Below are 24115 nucleotides of genomic sequence, written 5' to 3' on the forward strand. Positions count from 1 at the left end.
TTGCCACGCAAGAAAACAGGCCCGGGGACTTGAGAAACCAACCTCGTTCTCAGCGTTTCCCAAACGCAGAGGATGGGAAAAGGGACTTTTGGATCCATCGGCCGAGTTTGGGGTTGAAGAGGTCCTGACAGGACTTCTCAGTGCGTTTACTATGCTCATAAGCACAGAGAGCTGTGCCAGTCCCCATTTCGCTTGCTCACGGACCCCTCCCCTTTTTGCTAAACATTGACGACAAGAACCTTTAAAGGAGCCCAGATTTTCCACCTTGTGTGGCTGAAGGGTCTTATTAAATAATATGACAGCCTGTATGACTTGGAAGAGTTAAAAAAAAGAGAGAGACAGCGTGGATTCGGCCTGACAAGGTCGGGATGGGAATGGCAGAGCTGGCATTGAATTATAACCGGGTACTGCCCCCGAGCTAGAGGGTGCTTGGTAAGGAAGATCTTTGGGGACCTGCTTAATCGATATGAATGAAAAAGTGGGGTATCATTTATGTTCAGAAGGGTGTCTAGTGCTCCCCTTATTTTTCAGCACCCCCCCCACCATCACATCCACTGTTTGCTTAAGAAATTGGAGATCAAAAGCAAGGAGGCTCTGGACATGGGCAGGGGATCCACCCACATCCAGCGCTGCTCTTGGGGTACCCCTGAGGAATGCTGCCCTGGGCTTTGAGAATCGGGCCGCCGCTAACCGGCTTCTGTTTAAGCCGCCGTGGTAGCAGGATCACACCCTAAGGCTCTTGCCCCACCCTGCGCCCCCCAGTTTTCTTGCCCACTTCAAAATGCCCTCCCCCCGAAAGAACTCATTCATCTCCCGCCGGGAGCCGGGTGGTGGCTGCCAGGGCAGGGGACGGAGGCATGTTATCGTTGATACCATGCCTGGGATGCCAGTTACGTCAGGACTTAATTTTGTGGCCTGGCACTGCCCGCAGGAACAGGAGGTGGCTGGTAGAGAGGGTGTTTGTGACCCTTGTCAGACCAACCCTCCAACAGAAGGAGCCTTGGGTTTTAGTTTTAGGTGTAGTTTTCTTCACTGGGGGGAAAAGGAGCTGAGCTGAGGGGCAGATGGGGTACCCAGATACGGAGGCACTCAGCCAAGCACGGGTCCTGGCTCTTTAGGCCTGGGGTATAGAGCTCTGAACATGGGTCACAGTAGGGCCACACCCATGTGGCTCCAGAAACCATTAGCAACGCTGGTGATGCTTCCAGAAGGGAGCAACCCACTCAGGCTGAAAATAAGCAGCCCATTTCCACAGTCTTCTCTCCTGGGAAGCCAGCTCTGAGGCGAGGAAATGCTATCAGTCATTTACACTTTAGAGAGAAATGGCACCGGGGCCATTTTTCTCCGGGATAGTTGCAATTCCAGCCTTATCTGAGTGTGGAATGGAAGGCTTTGTTCCTCAAGGAAGGAATTTCTGGCACCAGCGGGCAGGTGGGGGAGGCTATTCTTTGCAAGATATAAACATGACGCTAAGCTGCTGGGGAGTGGCGGTGGAGGCGGACCGTACCCAGACCAGGGGGTATTTTTAAGGGTCAGCTGCCACTGTCCTCCTCTGATTTGTCAGGCCCGAGACAAAGAAGGAAGAAACATTTCAAGTATTTGGAGAGTCTGAAAGTGCTACAGAAATACTGGCTTGGAGGAGGGAATGATTAATGCCTGTGAGTGGGGTGACCTGCCCTGTGTCTGCTTCTCTTGCCCCCCCACTTCCCACTCAGGGGCCTCTGGAGATCAAACCAACCTTGTCCTTCCGGCTGCTCCAGAGCGATGGGAACATGAACTTAACCCCGAAGGGCAGGATCAGGCAGCCCCCTGGTGACCACATAGACACGGCCCCCTCCAGTGGGCCTTCCCTCCTCTATTTATGGCAGGGTGACCCACGGCGGAGAAGCACCCCCACCGTGTGTGCGCCTGTGTGTTTCACTTGGATCTGAATTTGCTCAAGGAAGCCCGGGGAGACTTCTGAACCCCCTAAAGCCCAGCGGGGGGAGACTCACGGTCAGCGTCGGCGCACACAATACAGGGGTTCTTCCCCCCGAGCTCCAGCGTCACCCTCTTCAGGTTGCTCCGAGAAGCGGCTTCTTTAACCAGCTTTCCAACCTGCAGGGTAAAAAAACCACAACAGGCCGGAGTCAACCTTGGACTTGGCCAGATGTGGCCCAATGTCTGTCACCCTCCCTTGGCCTCGCCCAGCACCTTGACACCTTGGCATTGCTGGAACCCTTGGCCTGAGCTGCCCCACTTACTTACGGGGTGCAGTGGGAGCCCCAGCAAGTCGCCCACGGCCACACAGCTGGCTAGGCCAGGAGCCGGCCACCCCCCTGTCCCGGTGGCCACCCCTCCTGGGAGCAGACTGGCCCAGGCGGTCGGAGACAGGGCTCCAGGGGACGCGGGGGCAGCTCCTCTATCCCTCACTAGTAAGGGGGGTCCTGCAGTTGGGCCCTCTGGTATAAGCTGAGGGAGCCTCTGAGAATTGGGGAGTCGGGGAGGCTGCCCTTCAGGATAACTAGTCAGTTCTGTGGAAACGCGCTGGGACTGGGGGTCCCCGGGGCGGGGAGAATCCATGCGCTGCGGAGCCCAGGGGGCCACTCGGCAAACGCGACGCTCAACCTCCCGCGGGTCCCTAACGGTCCCTATCGTCTCACGCGCCCCTAGAGGGTAGGTTTGGCCCAGGACACCTTGATGACTTATGTTGGGTGACAAGTAAAGCCAGGTGCCATGACCTCAGAGCTGGCAGACTCTCAGAGACCAGTGCGCACACGGGGGGCCTAGGCCAGGCAGCTAGCAAGAGGCAGGGCTGGGCTCCTCCAGGGCTGAGGCTGTTCCCCCAAACTAGGTGCGAGTGTGTTTTAAAAATTGGCCAGCCCGGCCGGGCATGGCTCAGTGGTTGAGCGTTGACCTGGGATCCAGGCGATCGGGGTTCGATTCCCGGTCAGGGCACATGCCTGGGGTGTGGGCTCGATCAATGACTCTCTCATCATTGATGTTTCTATCTCTCTCTCCCTCTCCTGTCCTCTCTCTGAAATCAATAAAGATATATTTAAAAAAAAAAAATTAAAAAAAAATTGGCCAGCTCCCGCCCTGGGCAGCGTGGCTCAGCGGTTAGAGTGTCAGCCCAGGCGCCGCAGGGCCGCTGGTTCGATTCCTGCTCAAGGGCACGCGCCTGGGATGCAGGGTCCATCCGGTCAGGACGCGTGTGGGGGGCAACCAATCGACCTCACATGGATGTTTCTCTCTCTCTTATCCCCCCTCCCCCTTCTTTCCACTCTCTCTAAAAGCCAATAGGGAAAAAAATATCCTCGGGTGAAGATTCACGAAAACAAAAACGAACAAACAACAGCAAAAAGCTGTCCGAGGTCTGAAATAGGTCCACAGTGACAATGGCTGTCCCCAGGTAGACAGCAGAAGCCACACGTGCCTGCCACGGGCTGATGAGTCCTTGGTGGGGTTGGGGGTGCTCTTGCAGCTGGACACAGCAGGGGGACCCAGGGCGAGAAAGCCACGGAGGCCAGGTTCTTGCCCATGACATTGGCTGCCCAGTGAGGGCACCGCCTGGCTGCACCCATGAGCAGGCCTAAGGTTGCCTAGAAAAGGCCGGGGCCTCTCTGCAGAGAAGCCGGGCAGGGACAGGGACAGGGACAGGGACAGGGCTGGTTTTGCTGTTGGGTGAAGAGACTGAGAAGACTTGGGGGCAGCTGGAGGGCAGGAGCCACACCCAGAGCCACACCCGGCACTTCTCTGTCCCTCCATTTCTGGTCGGCCTGCTGAGCCCTGCTGGCTGTCCCCTGTTTTCATGCCACACAGGGACCGGATTCCTTTTTTTAAATACAGAGGAAGTGCTTTCTCATTAAAAATAATTGCACATACAGATGCATGTAAATAAAAGGGGCAATGTTTTCATCTCCATTTGTCCCAGGACCGGCTCAGTAAGAATTTCTGGGGAATCCTTGGCAGACAACTTCTACTTCTCCCCACACACACTTTGATTAATGGGATCGTGTTGGTTTTTCATGTTTCAACACTAGATCTGGACGGCTTTCCTGTTGTGATGGCTCTAAACACTGCAGAGAACAAATATAGTAGAAAAAACAAATGCTCCTGAGATCAGTGCTCCGAGCAGCTGGAATTTCTAAATCAAAAGTTTACACTTTCAAATTAGGGCCAGCGAGTGCTTGCTTTCCCCTAGCCTCATTCACACCAGACTTCAATTTTTCCCAATCCGATGGACCAAAAAGGAAAAGAGCAATTTTTGTTTGAATTGCACGTCCCCGGTTACCCATAAACTAGGCCAAGCTTATTGGACATTCAGTATTTCTCTCCTCTGAGCTGCCCACTTGGCCACCATTCAGTTGTCTTTTTTATTATTTATTTTTAGGAGCTCTTTACATATTACGGGCATTAACCCTTAGAGAGCTGTACAAATTATGACTGTCTTTGTCCCAGCTTGTTATTTACCTTTTAACATGAACTACGACATTGTTCGTCATGTGGATGTTTTACATTTTTATTTTATCTTATCTATCAAAGGCTTCTGGGTCCTATTCAGTATTTATTTAGTTTGGAAACTGGCCCAGGGACTTTTGAAAACGGATCGTTACATACTAAAACGCTGCCAGCTTTCGAAGGAACGCAAGGCCGACGTTAGCCTCTCGAAAAGAAAAGGTCACAGGTCTCAAGTGGCCCGCCGCCAGCCAGGGAGGGGGTTACCTCTGTGGACCCGGTGAAGGCGATCTTGCCGATCTGAGGGTGGGAAGAGATTGCTGCGCCCACGGTGGGCCCGAATCCCGGCACGATGTTCACCACGCCTGGAGGGAACCCGGCCTAGGAGGAAAGCGAGGCGGCATTCAAGTAAGAGGAGGGCCCAGGCCTGGCCAGGGTGGCTCAGGAGCGACGGCATCAGCCCTAACTACTTGCACTGAAGGGTCGCAGGTTGGATCCCTGGCCCCCAGTCGGGGCTCATGTGGGAGGCAACCAATTGATGTGTCTCTCTCACAGGGATTTTTTTTCTCTCTCTCTCTTCCCCTCCCTCCCTCCTGCCACTCTCTCTAAAAAAAAAGCAATGGAAAAAATATCATTGCATGATTAAAAATAAAAATAAAAATAAAAATAAAAATAAAAATAAAAATAAAAATAGAAATAAAAGAAGGGACCAGTGTCCACCATGGTCCCATGCTTGGGCTGAGAGCCATGGCTAAGTGATGTCTCCAAGCAGAGTGGTGCCCCCACTTGGAAGTCTGGGCTCAGGTCACCCATCTACCCTGGGACTCAAACCCAGTTGGCCAGGGTGCAGGCTGGGCCAGGGTGAGGCGCACGGCCCTCCTTCTGGGTGGCACTTTTTACCCTAAAAAGGCCTCTGAGCAAAAAGAGGGGTGACCCTTCATAGCACAGCACTATTCACTGTGTGTGTGTGTTGGGACATAGGGACACCTTGGTCACAAGCCCAAGGGCCAGAGCTACCTGCAAAATACCCTTCCCCAGCTTGAATTTTCATTTTTAAAAAAATATGTATTTATTGATTTTTTAGAGAGAGGGGGGAAGGGAGAGGGAGAGAGAGAGGGAAACGTGGATGCGAGTGAGAAAGAGCGATCGGGTGCCTGCTGCATTCCCAGGGCTGGGGCCTGAGCCCATAACCCGGGCATGTGCCCCAAATGGGAATCGATCCGGTGACCGGATCGCGGGAAGGCACTCAACCCACTGAGCCACACCAGCCAGGGCAGGTTTTCATTTCTTAAACCTGCCCCGTTCATGTTCCAAATGGCAAGACAATGCCACCCCTTCCAAGTCCTCGCTTGCTGAACCTGGGCCACACCGGAGCTGGCCCTTCCTGCAGGGGGGGCTGTCATTTCTCCCACACCCACACCTCCCGCTTTGCACACTCGAGGCCTCTTGAATGACCAAGAACATCACCAATGAACAGCGCTAGGGGGATGCGCTTCCAACCGCCCAGGGGCTCACCGACGACCCACTATGTCAGAGGCAAGATTTTCCGACATGGTGCTCAAGGCTTTAGTTTTTCTAGGCCCTGCCTTTTAACGGGTGGGATTTTAGGACCTCAAAATCTCATTAACAGGACTTCCCCGTGTCCTACACCCCTAGTCCCAGGAAAGCGGGAAATTGGCCAGTTACCGGCTGTGCCAACCAACCTGCCATCTAAGCCATAAAGGTCGTGCGTCCTGATCCTATGGCAGAAGTGACACGAATGGGCCTTCTCTCCCATCTCTCTCTCCTTCGTGTTTCTACCTTTAAGTCTTTGCGACATAGAAGCTGGGGACACAGTGATTAAACCACGTTGCCCAGTGTGTCCGGAGGGGGCCGTCCCTTGGGGTCACCTGTCCCCCTGAATGGTGGCTGCCCAGGGCACTATGACCACCCGCCCGAGGGCAGGGTGCTGCTGAGCCTGGCTGGGCAACAGCCACCTATTGGAGCTGCCAAGGTGACCCCTCGAAGGGAAGCGGACCATTCTGTACCCCACAAATGCAAGGCCCCAAGAACCTCCGAAAATCCGGTTCCTTCCCAAGTGACTCCCCTGCAGACTCTCTGCAGAAAACACTGGGTCCTAAAGTAGGTCTGAGCCCATCATGAGAATTAAGTCTCCTCATGCGATCAGGGGGAGGGGCGGTTCCTTCTGGCTCAGGGACCACGGGCAGGAGAGAGGACAGGCTCTGCCAGGTGAGACAGGCGACAGCGCCTTCCCGCTCAGCCCAGCCGGCGGTGCTGTGACTCCCGGGCCACCTCGGCGGGCAGCTTTATCTAGGCGACAGCGGCCTGCTTCCCGGGAGCGGGAAGATTATCAAGAACATGTTTTCCTTCGGACGTCTCACCTCTTTGACCAGAGAGCCGAGATAGAGGGCGGTGAGGGGCGTCTGCTCCGCAGGCTTCACGACGATGGTGTTGCCACAGCACAGGGCGGGCGCCAGCTTCCACAGCAGCATCAGCAGGGGGAAGTTCCACTGCAACGGGGCACAGGGGGCTGTGGGGGACCCGCACCCCCCCCGCCACCCCGTTCCGGATGGCCAACAAGGCCTCCGCGGAGGACGCTTGATTTGCATGGTCTAGATTTGGGGTTTAAGGGGTAACATAGGAGTTTGCAGTGATCAGAATTGCATTCCAGCTTGGGGCTTGCTAAGTGCATTCCAGGAGATGCTAATACCTATTTTTTTTTTGCTAAGAGGACTGCACTGTACATGCACTGCTTCCTCCTCTGGGAGGTTCTCAGCGCCATCAGCACGTTAAAGGCTCTGAAAAGTCCTGCAGGGATGAGACCCGCCTGTCCTCAACTCAGGTGCCACAAAAGCTTTTTATCTCCTTACAGAGCACAAACGAATCCCCCAGGGAACAGGTGCTGGGCGAAATTCACTTTCTTGCCCTCTTTCAAGTCCAGAGGCAAGGACACTGAAATCACCGAGACAGCAGCCTAACAAAAGCTGACGCCTCCCGGGGGAATGTTCACTGTGTGCCAGGCGCTGTTCGAAGCACTTCACAAAACTTAACTCATCCGGTCCCTGCAAACCAGCATGAGACGGTCATCTGATCACTGCCACTTACAGACGGGAACCTCCTGCACCTGCCAGGCTGCCCAGGGAACGAAGTCCTGGACCCTCAGCTGCCAAGGCCCGCTACAAGCTGGGCCCACTCCTCCTGGCACAGTAGTCACCATCTTCTTCACTCTCCCCCCCATCTAAGCTCTGGTCCCACCCCCTGTCCCTCTACTGAAGTCGCCCAGCCACTTCCAGGCCTCTGCTCGGGCCATTCCTTCACTTGGAAGACCCTTTTCCCTGTTGAATATCCTTTCTTACCCTTCAAGGCCCAGCTTTGAGACCCCTGCCCTCGGGGTGCTGGCCATTCCTGGCCCCTCCATTTGGAATTCCTGCTGCCCTAATGGAGTTGTCCCCTGAGAGCAGGAAGGCGGTCTAATCCATCCTGATGACCCTCACAGGCCACGCTCCATGCCACAGAGTAAATGCTCAATTAATGTCGGCGAGAGACTATTAAAAATTGGCCCTAAGGGCCCCAAGGGGAAGGGGGTGCTGTGCACTTACGGGAATGATGGCCCCACACACACCTATGGGCTCGTGCCTGGTGAAACACACAACGTTGTCATCTGCAAGAGAGGTTACGTGGAGCAGAAGAAGACACGTTAATCTGGATGAAGATTTTTAAGTAGTCACAAGATAAGAAATTAACCCAGGAGCCCACAAAGATGCCCGTTCTGGGGGGGGGGTCTTCTCTGTGACACAAAGAGGCGGTTTTAGACTCGATTCCAAAAGGAAAATTCCTTAGAGGAAGGATCGGCACAGTGCCATTTCTTTTTGGGGACTGGGGAAGTGGCCAGAGGTCACCTGCAGAGGCCACCTGGGGGAAGGGAAAGAGAGAGGCCCCCAAAGACCCCACCGGAGGCTGAGTGTCGCGCGTGGGCTCACCCGTGGGGATGGTCCTGCCCTGGATTTTGTCGGCCCAGCCTGCGAAGTATCTGAGGGTTCTGATGCAGCCCTCTAGGTCGATGAAGAAGGCGTGGAGGAACGGCTTCCCCGTGTCCATCGTCTCCAGGGTCTGCAATGACAAGGCATCCGTCTCAGACAGTTTTCTTTTTAACTGTCAGGTTGTTCAGAACAGGGGGCTGGCGGGGGGGGGGGGGAGCACAGGGACCTCTAAGAGAGCATCGATCTCCACCCCTCCCAGTTGTATGTGTCCCTTAGAAAGCGAGACACTACGTTTAAAATAAGACCTGCCCCAGGCTGTCAGGAGGCATTTTCCTTTTTTTTTTTTTTTTTAAATTTATTGTTATTGATTTTAGAGAGAGGAATGGAGAGGGAGAGAGAGAGAAACACTTATGTGAGAGAGAAATGTTGACGGGCTGCCTCCTGCACGCCCCCTGCTGGGGACGGAGCGCATAGCACAGGCCTGTGCCCTGACCGGGAATCGAACCGGCGACCCTCTGGCGCATGGAAGGGCGCTCAACCAGCTGGGCCGCACTGGCCAGGGCACTCAGGATGCTTTTATTTCAAAACACCTAAAGCTGAGGGGTTGGCCAGAGCATGGGCATGTGTCCCCACAAAGGACAGTGGCTGCCAGGCCGACCTGAAGTCTCACTTTAGCATTTTGGTCTTCTGTCCGGAGACCTGGCCACGTGGGCCTGGGGGTTCCTGGGAGGCCCTCGGAAGGTGAGGGTGGCTGGAAAGAGGGCCGGCTTCCTCTCACCAGAGAAAGGGAGGTCAAGGTCTCTTCCTCCTTGGCCCAGCTGACCGGCGCGTCATGGAAAGAGTGACTGACGCGCCACTAGCACAAAGACACAAGGCCCCCCGACGGGCTGCAAAGCCGGATGCTCCGGGAAGGGCGCAGACTCGCCCTGGGTGCTGAGGGAGGCGGTTCCCCAGGGCGAGCGCACAGCTCCTCAATGGCGAGGATTCTTTTCTATTTCCAGCCCGGGTCTCAGAGGGCCCCTTTGTCCCTCAGACAAGCAGCCCCAGTTGAGCCCAGGGCTGAAACTGCCCGTCATGTGTCTCCGCAGGAAGTGGCCACCCTGACACATAGCCCAGGGCTGGATTCCTGCTTGAGAGGCCCCGCAGAGAGCTGGCGATTACAAAGGGCGACAGGCCCCTCCGTGGGCCCGTGTCCGCCCCGCCTCGCCTCTGAGCCGACGGCTCTGTCCTCACTGGGAGGGGCAGACGCCGAGGCCAACGCAGCCCGTGACTCGTCCAAGGTCATGCAGCGGGTCAGGGGCATGGTCGGCACTGAACTTGGGGCATCTAACGTCCAGCTGGCACAGTGACTGCTCCGTATCTGGAAAGATTGTAGGATGGCCACGGGAGATGCTGGGCTACTCTAATCTAGGCAGCCGCTTTCCTAGTGTGGGCAAGTCCCGGAATCCCTCCCTGCCTCAGTTTCCTCATCTGAAAACTGACAATCATAATAGTAATAGTACCTACCGCATAGGGCCAGTGGGAGGGTCAGGGGAGTTAATATCCGTAAAGTACTATCGACTGTGCCTGCCCGCAGCAAGTGCCCTGTTCAATGTCCCAGTAATAACCATGATGATTATAACCATCATTTCTTTTGGGACCAGACAAGTGCTCGGCCAGCCTCACCTGGGGACACGGAGACACAGGACCGTGAGCTGCTGAAGATGACAGGGTGGACTGGAGCGGGGGATGTGTCCCACTCCCTGCAGGTGCTGCTCAGGGACCAAGTCAGGCCAAGGTGACCCCCAGCCTATTGCCCCTATGGCTCCTATTAATTTATGTTCCAAGTTGGAACTGGTATTTCCCCAGGAGAAAGCCAATATTGCAAATCACGCTAAACGTTGTCCAGGGCCAGGCTACTCTAGGAGGCACCTGTATACCTGTCAGCCGAACCAGGAGTTTATCCCGGCCCTTCTCTGGGAGACAGAGGCAAGGGACTGAGGTTTAGGCTCATGGGGATTGTAGGGGATCTCTGGCTGGGTAACCTTGGCCAGGTTACCTAACCTCTCTGGGCCTCAGGGTCCTCACTTCTGAAATGGGGTAATAAAGGCTACAGGTGAAGGGCTTACAAGCAGCCTGGGGCATGGTGAGCATCCCATAAGCATTGGTTATTTCTCTATATTCATTATTAACCTGGGCAAGGTGGCTGACCGCAGTGACGACATGCATTTGCTGAGCTGGTTTTATGGACTCTGTCTAAGCAAAACCGGGTCATAAAAATTTTAGATAGAATTTTTTTTTTTAAAGGCCCTAGCTAGGGCTAAGTGGTTAGAGTGTTGGCCTGTGGACTGAAGGGTCCTGGGTTCGACTCTTGGTCAAGGGCGTGCACCTCAGTTGCAGGCTCGATCGCCAGCCCCAGTTGGGGCGGGTGCAGGAAGCAACCAATCGATGTTTCTCTCTCACTTTCTCTCCCCTCTCTCCCTCCCTTCCACTCTCTTTGAAAAGCAATAGATAAAATATCCTCGAGTGAGGATTATAAAAAACAAACCACAAGGCCCTGGCCGCATAGCTCAGTTGGTTAGAGTGTCATCCCAATATGCCAAAGTTGCGGGTTCGATCCTGGGTCAGGACACATGCAAGAGTTAACCAATGAATCCGTAAATAAGTGGAATGACAAACCTCTCTCTTTTTCTCTAAATCAATAAATTAAAATTTAAAAAATATTTAAAAATTTAACAGCATCCGCAGGTGAGTAGACAGGACTAAACCTGAGAAATCCCGTCTCAGCTCCTGGTTGGGACTTTTAACCAGTTGCCGCGGCTGGACCATGAGTAAGTCCCACAGTGGCTCCTAAGTTGACTCCCTCTGGTCATTTTAAGAGTGACCATCGCAATGCTCAGATTCTAGAGAACGAAGGAATAGGACTGGGGAACCTTTCCTACGACGTGTCCAGGTTTTAAAACCGTATTTGCCAGTAAGTGTCTTGTCCCTTTCACGATGTGGCAGGGAGCTGGCTCTTATTTTCCCATGGGCATCGAGGGCCCGATGGCAGAGGTGACAGGCTCCGGCTGCCGTCACAACCCAGTCCTGCCGGGCGACAGGGGAGGCTGAGGGTGAAGGTGGCCCTGTGGCCCATGCTCCCTACGATGACACTGACACTTGAGGACAGGATGGGGAGGGGCGCCCGGGGCACAACCTCCTTCCCTGCTCTGAGTCCACACACACATTGCAGACGGATGAGCTCATGCCGGGTGAAAACAGAAATGTTTTTGAAAAAGCCAGTTTGGCAGCTTAGGGCCGAGGCTGGCTCTCGTTGCAGGAAGAAGCCAGAGGCTCCTCGGAGAGGGAGGCCGGCCTGGCCCCGGGAGGGAGCTGCCCTCCTCGGGTTTGGGCCTAACCGGCCTCACTGGCCGGCTGGCGAGGAAGGGAGGAAAGCGAGGCTTGTTGCAAATTTTAAACAGAAGTCGGAGCTGCGCAAGGGCTTCATGTGCAGCTTGCAAAGGTCCTCGAGACACAAGGTGTCCCTGAGGTTGCTTCTGATCACTCACCGTGAGACCAAAAGAAGGTCTGAGGATCCTGTTAAATGAGGGGCTTATACCTTATAAATGTCTCCACAGCCCCATTGCAGGGGAGCAGCCCGGCCTCCTGGAGGGGGCTGAGTGAAATCCCCATTTCAGCAGAGAAATGAAGGTACCTAGAAATTACTGGCCAGGAGGTTATGTAGCTGGAGTTAGAACCTGAGTCTTCAGACAGCATCACTATGGAGGCGGCAGTGACTAGTAATAGCTATCACCTAGTTGGTGCTTCCTGCATGTCAGGACTTTAACTGGGTCTTACAACACTTAGCTATCATTATTAGTGACATTTTCCATGCTCAGAGAGGTCAAGCAACTTGTCCAACATCACACAGCGAATAAGTGGCAGAGCTGGGATTTGAACCCAGGCCTTTCGTACTCTGAGGTTTCTTATAAGCAGGTTTTCCTCCCCTCATAGGCTCACTACTGCCAAGTTCAAGAGTGATGTAAAGAAGCCCGGCGGTGGGACCCATGAACCAAGAGGTCTCTGGAACCAAGATTCCCAGTCAGGGCACGTGCTTGGGTTGTGGGCTTGATCCCCAGCAGGGGGCGTGCAGGAGGCAGGGGATCAATGTTTCTCTCGTCAGTGTTTCTATCTCTCCCTCTCCCTTCCTCTCTCTCTAAAAAGTCAATAAAACCATATAATTTAAAAAAAAAATGATGCAAAGATGATCTTTAAAGTCACACGTTAACAATTTTTATGTTAAGCGGTGGCATTTGTTTTACTAAATATTGAAAAACATACAGCCGGCGCATTAAACCGGTGATCCCACGGATACCGTCACCTAGGATGGGGTTAAGTTTAAGTTTTAAAGACAGTTCGTGTAAGAAAATAAAATGAAGTTCCTAAACGGACAGCCGCCTGGGGATATGCCAGGTCTGGGAACCGCTGGATAAGCTGAACTCCCTCCAGGCAACTTCTTGGTCAAGAAGCTGAGCTGTTGGGGGTGCAAATCGGCCTACTTGGAGCTCGGACCCCCAAAGGACTGAACAGACCCGCGATCACGCAAAACCAGGGCCCTGGGTCTTTCCCTCCGTGCCCCGCGGGGGACAGGGCCCTGCCTGGCCCCCGGGGGGGGTACTCACGGCCAGGACGGCGCGGTCCCTCTCCACCAGGTCTGCCAGCTGGTGCAGCAGCCGGCCTCGGCTCAGGGCGTCCAGCCTGCGCCACGGGGAGCCCCTCCGGAAGGCGGCCTGGGCGGCCTCCACGGCCTTGTCCACGTCGGGCTGAGCGGCCAGAACGAGAGAGAGCGCGTCACTTGCCATGAGACTGCAGTTGGGGGACAGCTACGGAGAACAGCAGAGCCCCGCCTCCAGCACAGGGCAGGAGAAAGAGGGGTGGCCCGCAACGGCTGGGGGATTCCAGGTGACTTTTTTTTCTTTCCACAGCTTCCGTCTTTTCCCAGATTCCTCCTGATTATAAACGCATTTGAAAACCACAGGCCTCAGTGCGTGTTTTTCTTGGTGACCCCGGTCGGAAAGGATTTTCCGATTGCTCGCTCCGTTTGGACACACGGTCCCGCAGCAGGAACGGGCCTCAGGGCCTCCGGGGATCTCAGACCCGAGCACCTCGGAAAAGTCCACAGATTGGGGGGGGGATCGGGAGCTTTTATTCCCTCGGCCTCACTTACCCACCGGGGCGGGACCGCCAGACCATTTTATAGACAAGGACCTGGGCCTTGTGTGCACTGAGAGAATTACCATAGAAGCTTCTACTTGAAAGGTATGAAATGAGAGGTGTTTAGAGTAATGTCACTCATTCCGATTTTCAGGAAGATGGGGTTCGGGGCTCTGGTTGCTGTTGGGCAATGGCTCATCCCCACCCCGGGCCCCTCGGAGCCTCCCAGGGAGGTGCATCGGCAGTGGATGCCTGATGCCATCAAGACAGGCGCTCCACCAACAACCTGCACCCCCAGAGCGTGCTCGGGGGTGAGTGGGGGCTTTGGAAAGGGAGATGGGTAACAGGACTGCGAATTGCTTGTCGCAGGCTCTGGGGTCGAGGTAGGGCCCCCTCAGCTGCAGGGGACAGGGGCGCCTCTGCCTCCAGGGGCTCAGCGCAGTTGCTCGGACAGGGGGAGAAGCAGAGCTCAGGGCAGGGGTCTCATTCCCTCCCTGACACCTGTGTGCCGCACGTTTGGGTCGCCCTCTGGGGATTCCCCTCGGCATCATCCCTCCACCCTCACATCTTCCTAGGAGCTCCTTGGTCCCGGCATCTTTGCGGACAGAGCTTTGCCCGAGGTGCTGCCGTCGGAGGGTCTGCAAAGGTGGAGCCACAGTGCAGGACACACCGATCCCCAAACTGTGGCTGGTGGCACCAAATTCAAGCCTATTTCACACGTGTGTCATTCGCCCCATCTGCGGGCAGCATGACCCAGATACTTGTTAAGAAAGCCCGGGGAGCCTGGCCGGTGTGGCACAGCGGTTGAGGGTCGACCTAGGATCCAGGCGATCGGGGTTCGATTCCCGGTCAGGGCACAGGCCCGGGTTGCGGGCTCGATCAATGACTCTCATCATTGATGTTTCTACCTCTCTCTCTCCCTCTCCTTTCCTCTCTCTGAAATCAATAAAGATATATTTAAAAAAAAAAAAAAGAGTCTTTGCAGACTTTAAAAAAAAAAAGAAAGCCCGGGGAGCCCGGCCGGTGTGGCTCAGTGGTTGAGCTCGGCCAGGGGACTCTTCTAGGAGTGGAAAAGAGGTTTATATTTCCCTTCTTTCCTGAGAGCAACTTCACCTTCAACCTTTCCCCCAGTGGCATCTATATTCAAAACATACAAGATGCTTTGTGGCTTTAAAATGTATCAAGGCCACATCCAGAAGCCCCTGAGCTTTATATACATGTGCTCTATTCTATAGTGTTATATACAATATATAACGTGATTTATATTATAATATATACCTACATGCGTTATATTATATAGTGATATTATATATATAGCTTATGTTATAATACATGTATTATAATATATAATATAATATATAATACATGTATTATAATACATGTATTATAATATAATGTATGTATCATTTAAGTTTCTGGTAGAAAAGAAATCTGGCAATTATGTGCCATTATTGCCACTGTGTGACTTGGTCAGCAAGTCTTTTTTCTTTGCGTTTGTTTTTGTGTGTGTTTTTTAACATATCTCCTGCCAGAATGCTGCATTTGGAGGAACACACCAGCCAGAAGTGCTCTCGGGAAAGATTCTTTCATGCCTCCAGGTTCCAATAAGTGATAAAAACCTTTCCTCTGGCCCCGCGATGAGAACAGCTGAGGTCATCCCTAGAGACGGGCAGACAGCCACCAAAGGTGAGTGGCTCTCTGCCGCCGATGGTCCCTAACTGACCCCGTTCTGGGCCGTGCGTCTGAGCCCGGGCCTGCTCTGACTTACAGCTAAGCTGACCGTTCCCTCGCCGTTTACGTATCAGTAGTTGAATTACTGGGGGTGGGGTGGGGGACACCTACCTTGTCTCCTTCCTCTACCTCGCATATTTGTTCTAGAGTTGAAGGGTTGTACGTGGCAAACTTTTTTCCACTCTTGGACTCGTGCCATTCGTTGTTGATGAATATCTAACCGAGAAAGGGAGTTGCAATGCATTAGGCTTCCACCGGAATCGCATCCCTCCGGGCCCCGAGGGCCTGCCCACCGCCCACCTCTTTACAGATGGGGCCTGGTGGGGAGACAGAGTCACAGGCCCAGCCCGGAGCACACTCAGAGTTAGAACCCAAGCCTCTTGACTTTTCATCCATGTTCAGACAATGACCTTTTGTCATAATAAAGCAAAAAAAATAAAATAAAAAATATTCAGAATTTTTTCTAAAATTCGAGCAATAGCACAATCACAGAGGAATAGCTGAGTTATACAGCTAAGTGAGGGTGTCAGTTAAATCCTATCCTCTCATCGAATTTGGGGGAAGATTAAATAAGTTTATATACATTAAGTGCCCAGCAATCTGCTGACGGCCTTCCGGGTTTTTCCTGCGGCAACCCCCCGGCTAGACCGCCCAGGAGCTGGCTTTATACAAGGATCTCACCAGAACCCCTGACGCATGCCCCCAGCCCCCTCCCCCAGCCTCTTCCAAAACATCTATTTTTCGTGTTGGGCTTAATAAAAGCCAGTGTTGGAATACAAAGATAAATATCAGGCTTAGGACGTGTTCCGGTTGTATTAACAGATATGTAGCAAATAAACGTTTACATGCAGAACCCAAGGATGAACCCACAAAAAGCACTCAGTTGGGGGCCCGAGTTATCTAGAGCAAAGGCAAGAGCAAGACCGTTAAAAATAAAAAGACTCCATGAGCAAACCAAAGAGGATTTGCAAAGTCCACGCACCGAAATGTGTGTACTATTGACTCTTAGTTTACTCGCAGCTCTGCCTTAGAAATACATTAAAAGAGGGGGCATTGGAAAGAGACCTGGGAACAGGGGTGACAGGTAACACATAGCACACCTGACAGCACAGGGACCCCGCTGCCCAGCAAGAGACAGGCAATTGCCAGCTGCAGCAGCTTGGGACAGCCCCGTCATCACGGCCCGTCACAGCATCAGGAGGACCTCCGTCAAGGACGTGGCCAAGGCCCTCGAGAAGAATTTCCACGAGATAAAATGCTGTCGATAACTTCTAAGTACAGAACCAGCTTATCAGATTCCATTCGATACCTATGTGCATAACTTTGCTTCTCCTGGAGTCGTTTAAAAGAAAAATTGTGCCGAGCCGGTGTGGCTCAGTGGTCGAGCGTCGCCCTGTGCACCAAGAGGCCACCGGTTCAATTCCCGGTCAGGGTGCGTGCCTGGGGTGCGGGCTCGATCTCAGTGCAGGAGGCAGATGATCGATGCTTCTCTGTCATCAATGTTTCTATCTCCCTCTCCAATCAATAAAAACATTTATATATTTAAAAAAGAATTGTGTCACTACAAGGGCTAATTTCAATTATTGCGAATTTTACTCAATTGGGTTACTTGGCTCCCTAGTGAGGACAGATGAGAGGGAAATCATCTCAACCAGCCTGTGCCTGGTTCTGTCCCCTGTCCTGGGCTTTCTGGTTAAAAACCCCGAAGCTCCCAGGCTCTGAGAAGCTGCTGGAGGAGACCTTGTGGGTAAGTCTCCCTGAGAAGCAGGGACGTCTGAGTCCGGTGGGGACAAAGACAGAGGCCAGCTCTGGCTGGGCAGGTGGGCAGAGCCCCCCACCCCACCCCACCCCACCCCACCCCACCCCACCCCACCCCACCCCACCCCACCCCACCCCACCCCACTGTGTGGAACCCGGAGCTGAGAGCGCCCCTGGCCCGTGGGATGTGCCCATCTGACTTCTGGAAGCTCAGCGCCTGCAGCGCGAGGCCAGGCCCCCAGGGAAGGCCGCGGACAAGGCCAGGCTACAATTACAGGTTTATTCTTCCAACTGAAACCAAATCCAAGAGTTGACTTTCGCCATCCAGCAAGCAATCGCTCGGTAACAGTGAGAAACGAATAAGTAGAGGACTTCAGCTAGCACGGGGAGGAAAGTGCAGCCAGGAAGAGAGGCCCATTGGTCGGAAGATGAAATTCCGTGGGTTAGGTAATAGAGACTGTCAGCGAAAACTGCTGATTCTAGGGCCTTCCTCGTATCAATTCCAAGGGGGGCAGAAAGTGAGAAGGTGGTAGGAGAGCCTATAAATAAAGGGGAGGGAAACAGATTGCAGCGATCAGATGTCTGTTAAACTTCATCTCTAAGCATGCTCCTCCAAAAAAATAAAAAATAAAAAATGTACTTGGTCGCTCATGACATTGATCTGCAGCCCTCTAACCAGCAACTTAAAAAAAATAATGCAGGCTGCTCAACTCTAATCATATTTTCCCCATCACAATGTTTCTGATTTAGCAAACGTTTTTTTCTTTATACTCCGCTAGTAAGTGATCTTGTAAGCGGTTTCCACTGTTGATTTTCTCGCCACTCAAAGAAAACAAACACACAGATGTAAAAGGGGTCAGTTAGGCCGGCTCTATTGTTCTGAACCCCAAATCGCAATTCTGGGCCTGGGAAAGGATCGTTCCCCTTGACTTGTGCATGGGTATGAAACAAACCTTAAAGGAGTATAAAATTAAGTTACATTGAGCTGAAGGTGGAATTCCGATGGTACTGGGCTGAGCTGGGAAACCGTGGCTGTGCGGGGGAGCCGGGCGCCCTGGGTGGGAGCGAGGCCGGCGGTCGCCGTCCCCGCGTGAGTTCTGCTGATGCGGTTTCCAGGAACTGCCCCTGGATCTCAGCTCAGCTCGAAAGGAGCGTGTTTTCAGAAAAAGAGGTTCGAGGGGATTTTATTTTTCGTAAAAGCCATCGTAAAAATGGGTGTTTGTAATGAACCGGAAAAATCTTAACGAGAATCTCTGCTCCTGGAAGAAATTTTATAAGGAAAGGAAGGGGCCCTGAAAGTGAAAGGGGCCCTTTGAGATCTGTTGGGGGGGGTTCTGGAAGGACCCTCTCCCGCAAAAACGTGAGGATCAGTGAAGGTGCCTCGACAAGGTGGCCCTTTTGGAAATTGGTCTTACCCTCCAGGCCCGGGCTCAGATCCACCATCTCTGGCGTGCCCCTCTGTTAGCAAGAAGCACCACGAGTCAGGTTGAAAAAATATCCGATTGTCACTAGTTTGCAGACCCCACCCCTCACGACTGCCTGGCTTGGGCCTTGATTCGGGAGATTTCTTTCTCCAGCCTGTTTCCTGGGCTCTGTTGGCTGCCTCTCTGGCCAGAGGCCCCCCCAACGTTGCTCGCCTGGCTGCCACCCTCAGCCACAAGGACAGAGCAGGCAGAGGCCCAGGGAAGGAGGGCACTGCGGGCTGTTGCCAGGCTGGGGCTGCCATCAGGGCCTGGGATCCCCTAGGGAACCTGCCTCTCCTTTACCCTCCATCTCTGGGCCTTTCCTCAGCCTTAATCAAACACCCAGTTCTGATCCACCGGGAAGAGGGGAGACCCAACAAGACCAAGGACTCTGGTCCCCCGTGGATCTGCTAAGATCCTCCTGTCGACAGGCCGTACAGACTTGGAGAGAAAGAGAGAAACTTTCCATATGTGGTTTCATCACTCCGACGGGACCCCAGAAGGTAAATATAAGGACAGCCACATATGTCATTTCTGCTTTCTAGATGGTTTTAAAAAAATTATCACGCCATCACCACTACCAACAGGAGAGCACCGGCGAAACTGGTGTTGGGATTTTCGCTCTGAAGCTGATAGGGAGGAGGAAACTCCATTAACAACGATCGCCCGCGTTTATGGCGACGCGCCTCCGCTGATTACAGAGCCCTCTGAAAACGGCTAATTTCAGTGTCCTGTGATCAGAGGCCCAGCCGACGCTAAGTGCCAAAGAGACCAAAATCTGAAGGCCACACTCGGTGGCCTGCAACTTTCTCCGCCTGATTAAAACTATTTGAGAGACATAATTGCTGCTTTTGAAAGTAAAATTGATGGGGGGGATTTTTCTAAGTGCTGTGTCAGCTGGAGTTGGGGGGTCTATGGATAAAATAGAAAAATAAAAGGAGTCAGGGATTGGCACTGGGAAGCCAACCGCGCTTTAGGTCTGCGCCCCTGAAAGGCCCCCTGGCCCCTGCCCGGCCTCCAAGCGGCCCCCGGGGCGCGCTCCAGGCAGAGCTCAGCCCGGCTCCAGGCCTGACCACCTCCCTTTCTGCCCTCGGCAGGTGATCTCACCCCTTTGCTGACCCTCCAGCCTCCTGCCGGGCAAGAAGGCAGAGAGCCTGGCTACCCTGAGGCCGCGTTTCCACGGGGGCCCCGCCACCCACGACTTCCCAGGCCCCGATCTGAGCGCATCGGGGGAAGGCTTGTTTCCTGTCTGTCGGCACCAGGGCCTCTGGGCTCCCGAGCAGTGTCGCCAGGGATCACCTGCCCCCTTCCCCTCCCTCTGCGGCGCAGCCAGGTACAAGCAGAGCGCAGAAGCCGCCCCACGCTTTTCCCTTTGCGCCCCGTGGCACGTTTCCAGACGAGCCCCAGATCTCAGACCTTCCCTTCGCGTTCCCCAGCTCCCCTGACCCTCCCGAAGGCGGACCGGTTCAGGCTCAGAAACCCTGCCGCAGGGTCTGCGGGGAGCCCACCGCGCCCAGGGCCCCGCACCTCCGCTGGGCTGCAGGGGGCACGTCGGGGCGGCGCCGGCGGCGGCGGCGGGCAGGGCGCGCGCGGGCGCTCCTGTGCCAGGCTTTGCGGGTGAAATCGCTGAGCATCGCGGCCCAAGAGCCCGTCCCGGGTGGGGAGGGTGGAGGCGCCCTCCGGGTGCGCGGCGGGCGGGCGGGCGCGGGACCCGCCTGGGGAGCCCTGCGCCGAGCCCAGCGCGCGCCAGGAGGAACCGGCCCAGGTGGAGAGGCTTAGGTCCGGAGCGCCGCGCCAACCCAGCTGAGAGCGCGCGGCGCCCGACACCCAGCGAGCGGGGCAGCGGGGGCCCCCCCCGGCCTGCGGGGCCCCCCGTCCGGCCATCCCGGGCCAGCTGCCGTCGGAAGCGCCGGGCGCCAGCTCACCTTGGTGAACTTGACCTCCAAGTTGCGGATGGGGCGCGGCAGGGCGGGCGGCTTCCTGTCGGGCTGTCCGTTGTCCACGGCCCCGTTGGTGGTGGCCATGGCTCCTCCGCGCTCTCCGGGCCCCGGACGCCCGAGTCTGCCGCCCCGGCTCGGTCCTGGGCGGCGCGCAGCCTGCTCGCAGGGTGACAGCTCCGCGCGGCTTTATGGAGAGCCCCACGCCTCCCGCCCGAGGGGGCCGTCTAATTGGCTGCAGGACGGGAGGAAGGGAGGGCCTGCGGGAGGGGAGGGGGCCGGCCCGCCTCGCCCCACCCCGCCCGCAGCCCCTGCGGGAGCCGGGCCACCGCGCCGCGCGCTCCCCCGCCCCGGGGGCTGCCCGGGAAGGGGCTCCCCGAGCGCCGCCGGGTCCCCAGAACCCAGGGCGCAGGCGGCGGGCCGCGGAGGGCGCGGGGGCGTCTCGGTTGGGTCCGGCCAATGCGCCCGCGGCACCTGCCGCCCGCCCCGCGCCCCGCGCCCCGCGCCCCGCGTCCGTGGGCCTCGGCCTAGACTCCGGGTGCCAGCAGACAGACGCCCTCGCGCCTCGTTCGGCCCGAGCTGGGACAGCCGGTCAGCGACCCAGAAATGTCCCCTGGGCTCCCGGGGGTTCGGGCGCAAAGCGGCCAAAAGCGCAGGGAGCGCGCCCGGCCCTTCCCTGCGCGGCGCCCCGGGGCCCCGGCGGCTGCGCCTCTGACCTTCAGGGGATCCCACCGCCCCCAAGTCCCAGGATGCGATTATTTTGATTTTTAACATGCACGGGTTATACCGAAATTAAAAAAAAAAAAAAATGGAAGAAGGGAAAGCACTGGAGATCTCGGCAGTTTTTGCGCGTGGAAGCCCATGACCACCCCGCGAGGCAGAGGCTCCTCCCGCCGCTTCTCCTTTTGCCTTTTCAGAAACTTCGCCTGATACAGGGGATCGCCTCGGCCCCCCCGAGACCTGGCAGTGGCTTCCCATCCCTGCGTATAGTCCCTGAGGTTGGGGGACAAAAGCGGCGCTCAGCCCCTAGGTCCATGTCCTTCAGGGAGTCACCTCCTCAGGGTCTGAGGCTCCTGTTTGTTTGGGGGGACCCGGGGTCCATCTCTGCCCCGTCTCTCCTTCCCCACTGCGGTGCTGCTGGGTGCCCTGGACAGTGGAGTGAGCTTCAAAGCCTTTGCAAACCCCTCATGCTGTGAAAGGGTCCCCTGCTGTCCTGGGTTGGATGCACAGGTGAGGCATGGAAAGGGGACAGTGGGTCCCCTGAATGGGTTAAGTTGACTCACATCGGTGAGCCTGTCGTTGGGGATGCTGGGCTCTCCAACAGTCCTAAGCTGTTCCTGCCGGTCCCTGGGCTGGCTGTCCTGCCTGGCCGGCCCCATGGTCCCCACTCAGGTCTCCCGGCGACACTGTGGGTGGATGCTGAGCCTGGGCGCCTGGGGCACAACCAAACATCACTAGTGAAGTTTTCTCCACTGAATTTTCCATTCCAAGAGCCAGCGCTTTAAAAAAATAGCTGCAAATGTGTAGAGGAAACGATGCGAATGCATTAACTTCTGGATGGGGGTGAGTGGAGACAGTCAGGGCCCGGGCGTCGTATCTCTGCCCCCTTAAGGTAAGAGAGTGGAGCCTGTTTGCTCCAAGGCTGTGGACAGCGGCCCGTCGCTTGCTCACCATGAAGTCAAGAACGTAGGTGGCCTCACTTCATACCCAGACGCCGCGGTGACCGCAGCGCCCGGCCTTGGGGACCCATGGCAATGACGCTGACTGTGTCACCTGCAGCTCCACCTGTGCACACCCACACACACCATCCTGGGAGCCTGGGATCGCAGCGAGGCGCTCGGACCTAGCAGGCAGCTCCCTGAGGATGGGCCTGACCCTAGACTTGTCTAGACCAGCAGGCTACCTCGGCTCCCCTGTCTTGCCGCGCAGTGGGAGGGATGCGAGAGGCTCTTCTCCCCATTTTCCAGGTGAGTAAGCAGAGGCATGTGAGTGCCTGCCCCAGACATCCCCAGCAGTGGAGGAACCGCAGCCAGATGTGTGGGGGTGGGTGATGCAGGCCGTGGAGGAGGGGCAGCTCTTACCTTCCTCTGCGCCCTTCTTTCTCCACGGTGACACCTGTGTCCTGCAGCCCAGGGTCAGTGGGGTGGCACAGAGCACAGCGAAAATACAGGCAGGGCCTGGGGAAACTCAAGCAAGAAAATGGTGCGGATTGCTTTATAAACTGTAAAGTGCTGTGTCCATGCCACTTCCCCATTGTCTGATTCTTCCTGGAGGCTGGGAAGTCAGCGAATTGCCCTGGATTCTCTCTGGCTCCTGGAAGGTTCCCTAGTCACCGGTCACTCTGCTATGGTCAGCTGCTTGGCTTCTATGCCCGTCCAATGATCTGAGTCCAGGACATCACATGGGGAGGGCTTGCTTGTTTGATACACATTTAATAAAAATAAGCAGGAGTAGCCTGGCCGGCGTGGCTCAGCGGTTGAGCATCGACCTAGGATCCAGGAGGTCGCGGTTCGATTCCCGGTCAGGGTGCAGGCCTGGGGTGCAGGCTCGATCCCCAGCGGGGGGGCGCGGGAGGCAGCCGATCAATGACTCTCATCATTGATGTTTCTCTCTCTCTCCCTCTCCCTCCCTCTCTCTGAAATCAATAAAAACATTAAAAAAAATAAATAAACATGATTAAAAGACTAAGATAAAAGTCGAGTTAGATACGCTCCTGTCCCCACTGAAAGCTCAACCCGATTCCATTTTTACACATGGCGGGGGACACTGAGGTCTGTCGTAAGGTAATAAATAACGATGGTGATGGCAACGGAGCCCCATTTTGTTTTGTTTCTAGTCTAGTACCTAAGCTTTGTTTGCGGTGCCCAGGGGCCTTCTGAGGGCCCCCAGCAGTCCCAGAGCTGGGGGTCAGCTGCAGAGCTGGCTCCCAAAGGCCACCCACCCCACCTGGCCCCCGGGAGTCAAGGCCAGGCCGTGGGACCCGGGTGTGAAGCCCTCCCTTGGAAAGCCAGGTTCCTCGGGCCCAGGTGGTTCTATGGAGAAGGGTAGCTCTTCAGGGCAGGTGACATGACCTCGGTGTCCTTGGCTCTAAAACGGGCAGACAGGTGCCCCCGAGGTGAGGGAAGACTGGCTTTGCCGGGAGCACCTCAATGAACTCGATTCCATGTTTCATGTGAATTATTCAATGTCGTCAAGCTCGGCTTGAGTCGGGAGCTACTTGCCTTTCACACGCACTACGAATGAAGATCCCTCAAGCGCTCTCTGTGCCACGACCCCAGCCTGTCCTCGGGGAGCGTGCGAACCAGTGGCTTTCCTGAGCAATGTCACCAGGGGCAGGGGCGCGAAGATGGGCCCGCTGACACCTGCCTGAGTCAATGAGGGAAAGTCCCAGCACTGCTTCTGTTGACTGCTTTCTCTTTGATTTTATTTTTGCAGGGTGGGGGGGAGAGAAAGAGAGAGAGAAAAACATCGATCAGTTGCCTCTCACAAGAACCCCAACTGGAGATCAAACCCGAAACCTAGGTATGTGCCCCGACTGGGAATCGAACCCGCAACCTTTTGGTGTATGGGATGGAACTCCAAGCAACTGAACTATCCAGTAAGTGCAAGAAAATCCTGTTGGGACTAAGTCCCTCAC

At 55.3% G+C, this 24115-nt stretch overlaps 1 protein-coding gene across 1 annotated transcript in view; it reads right to left on the reverse strand.

Annotated features, from left to right (window-relative positions):
* ALDH1A3 (aldehyde dehydrogenase 1 family member A3) overlaps positions 1-20693 on the reverse strand; it is a 32210-nt gene extending 11517 nt beyond the window's left edge. The window contains exons 1-8 of the mRNA XM_081124751.1: positions 20467-20693; positions 15432-15536; positions 13058-13198; positions 8418-8547; positions 8037-8098; positions 6819-6947; positions 4705-4818; positions 1995-2097 (exon numbers count right to left, since the gene is read on the reverse strand). Coding sequence (XP_080980877.1) covers positions 1995-2097; positions 4705-4818; positions 6819-6947; positions 8037-8098; positions 8418-8547; positions 13058-13198; positions 15432-15536; positions 20467-20565 — 883 coding nt within the window. The 5' untranslated portion in view covers positions 20566-20693. The remainder of the gene's footprint in view (positions 1-1994; positions 2098-4704; positions 4819-6818; positions 6948-8036; positions 8099-8417; positions 8548-13057; positions 13199-15431; positions 15537-20466) is intronic.
* Positions 20694-24115: the final 3422 nt, after the last annotated feature.

This window comes from Miniopterus schreibersii, assembly GCF_964146895.1.
Source record: "Miniopterus schreibersii genome assembly, chromosome: 22".
Classification (NCBI taxonomy): Eukaryota; Metazoa; Chordata; class Mammalia; order Chiroptera; family Miniopteridae; genus Miniopterus; species Miniopterus schreibersii.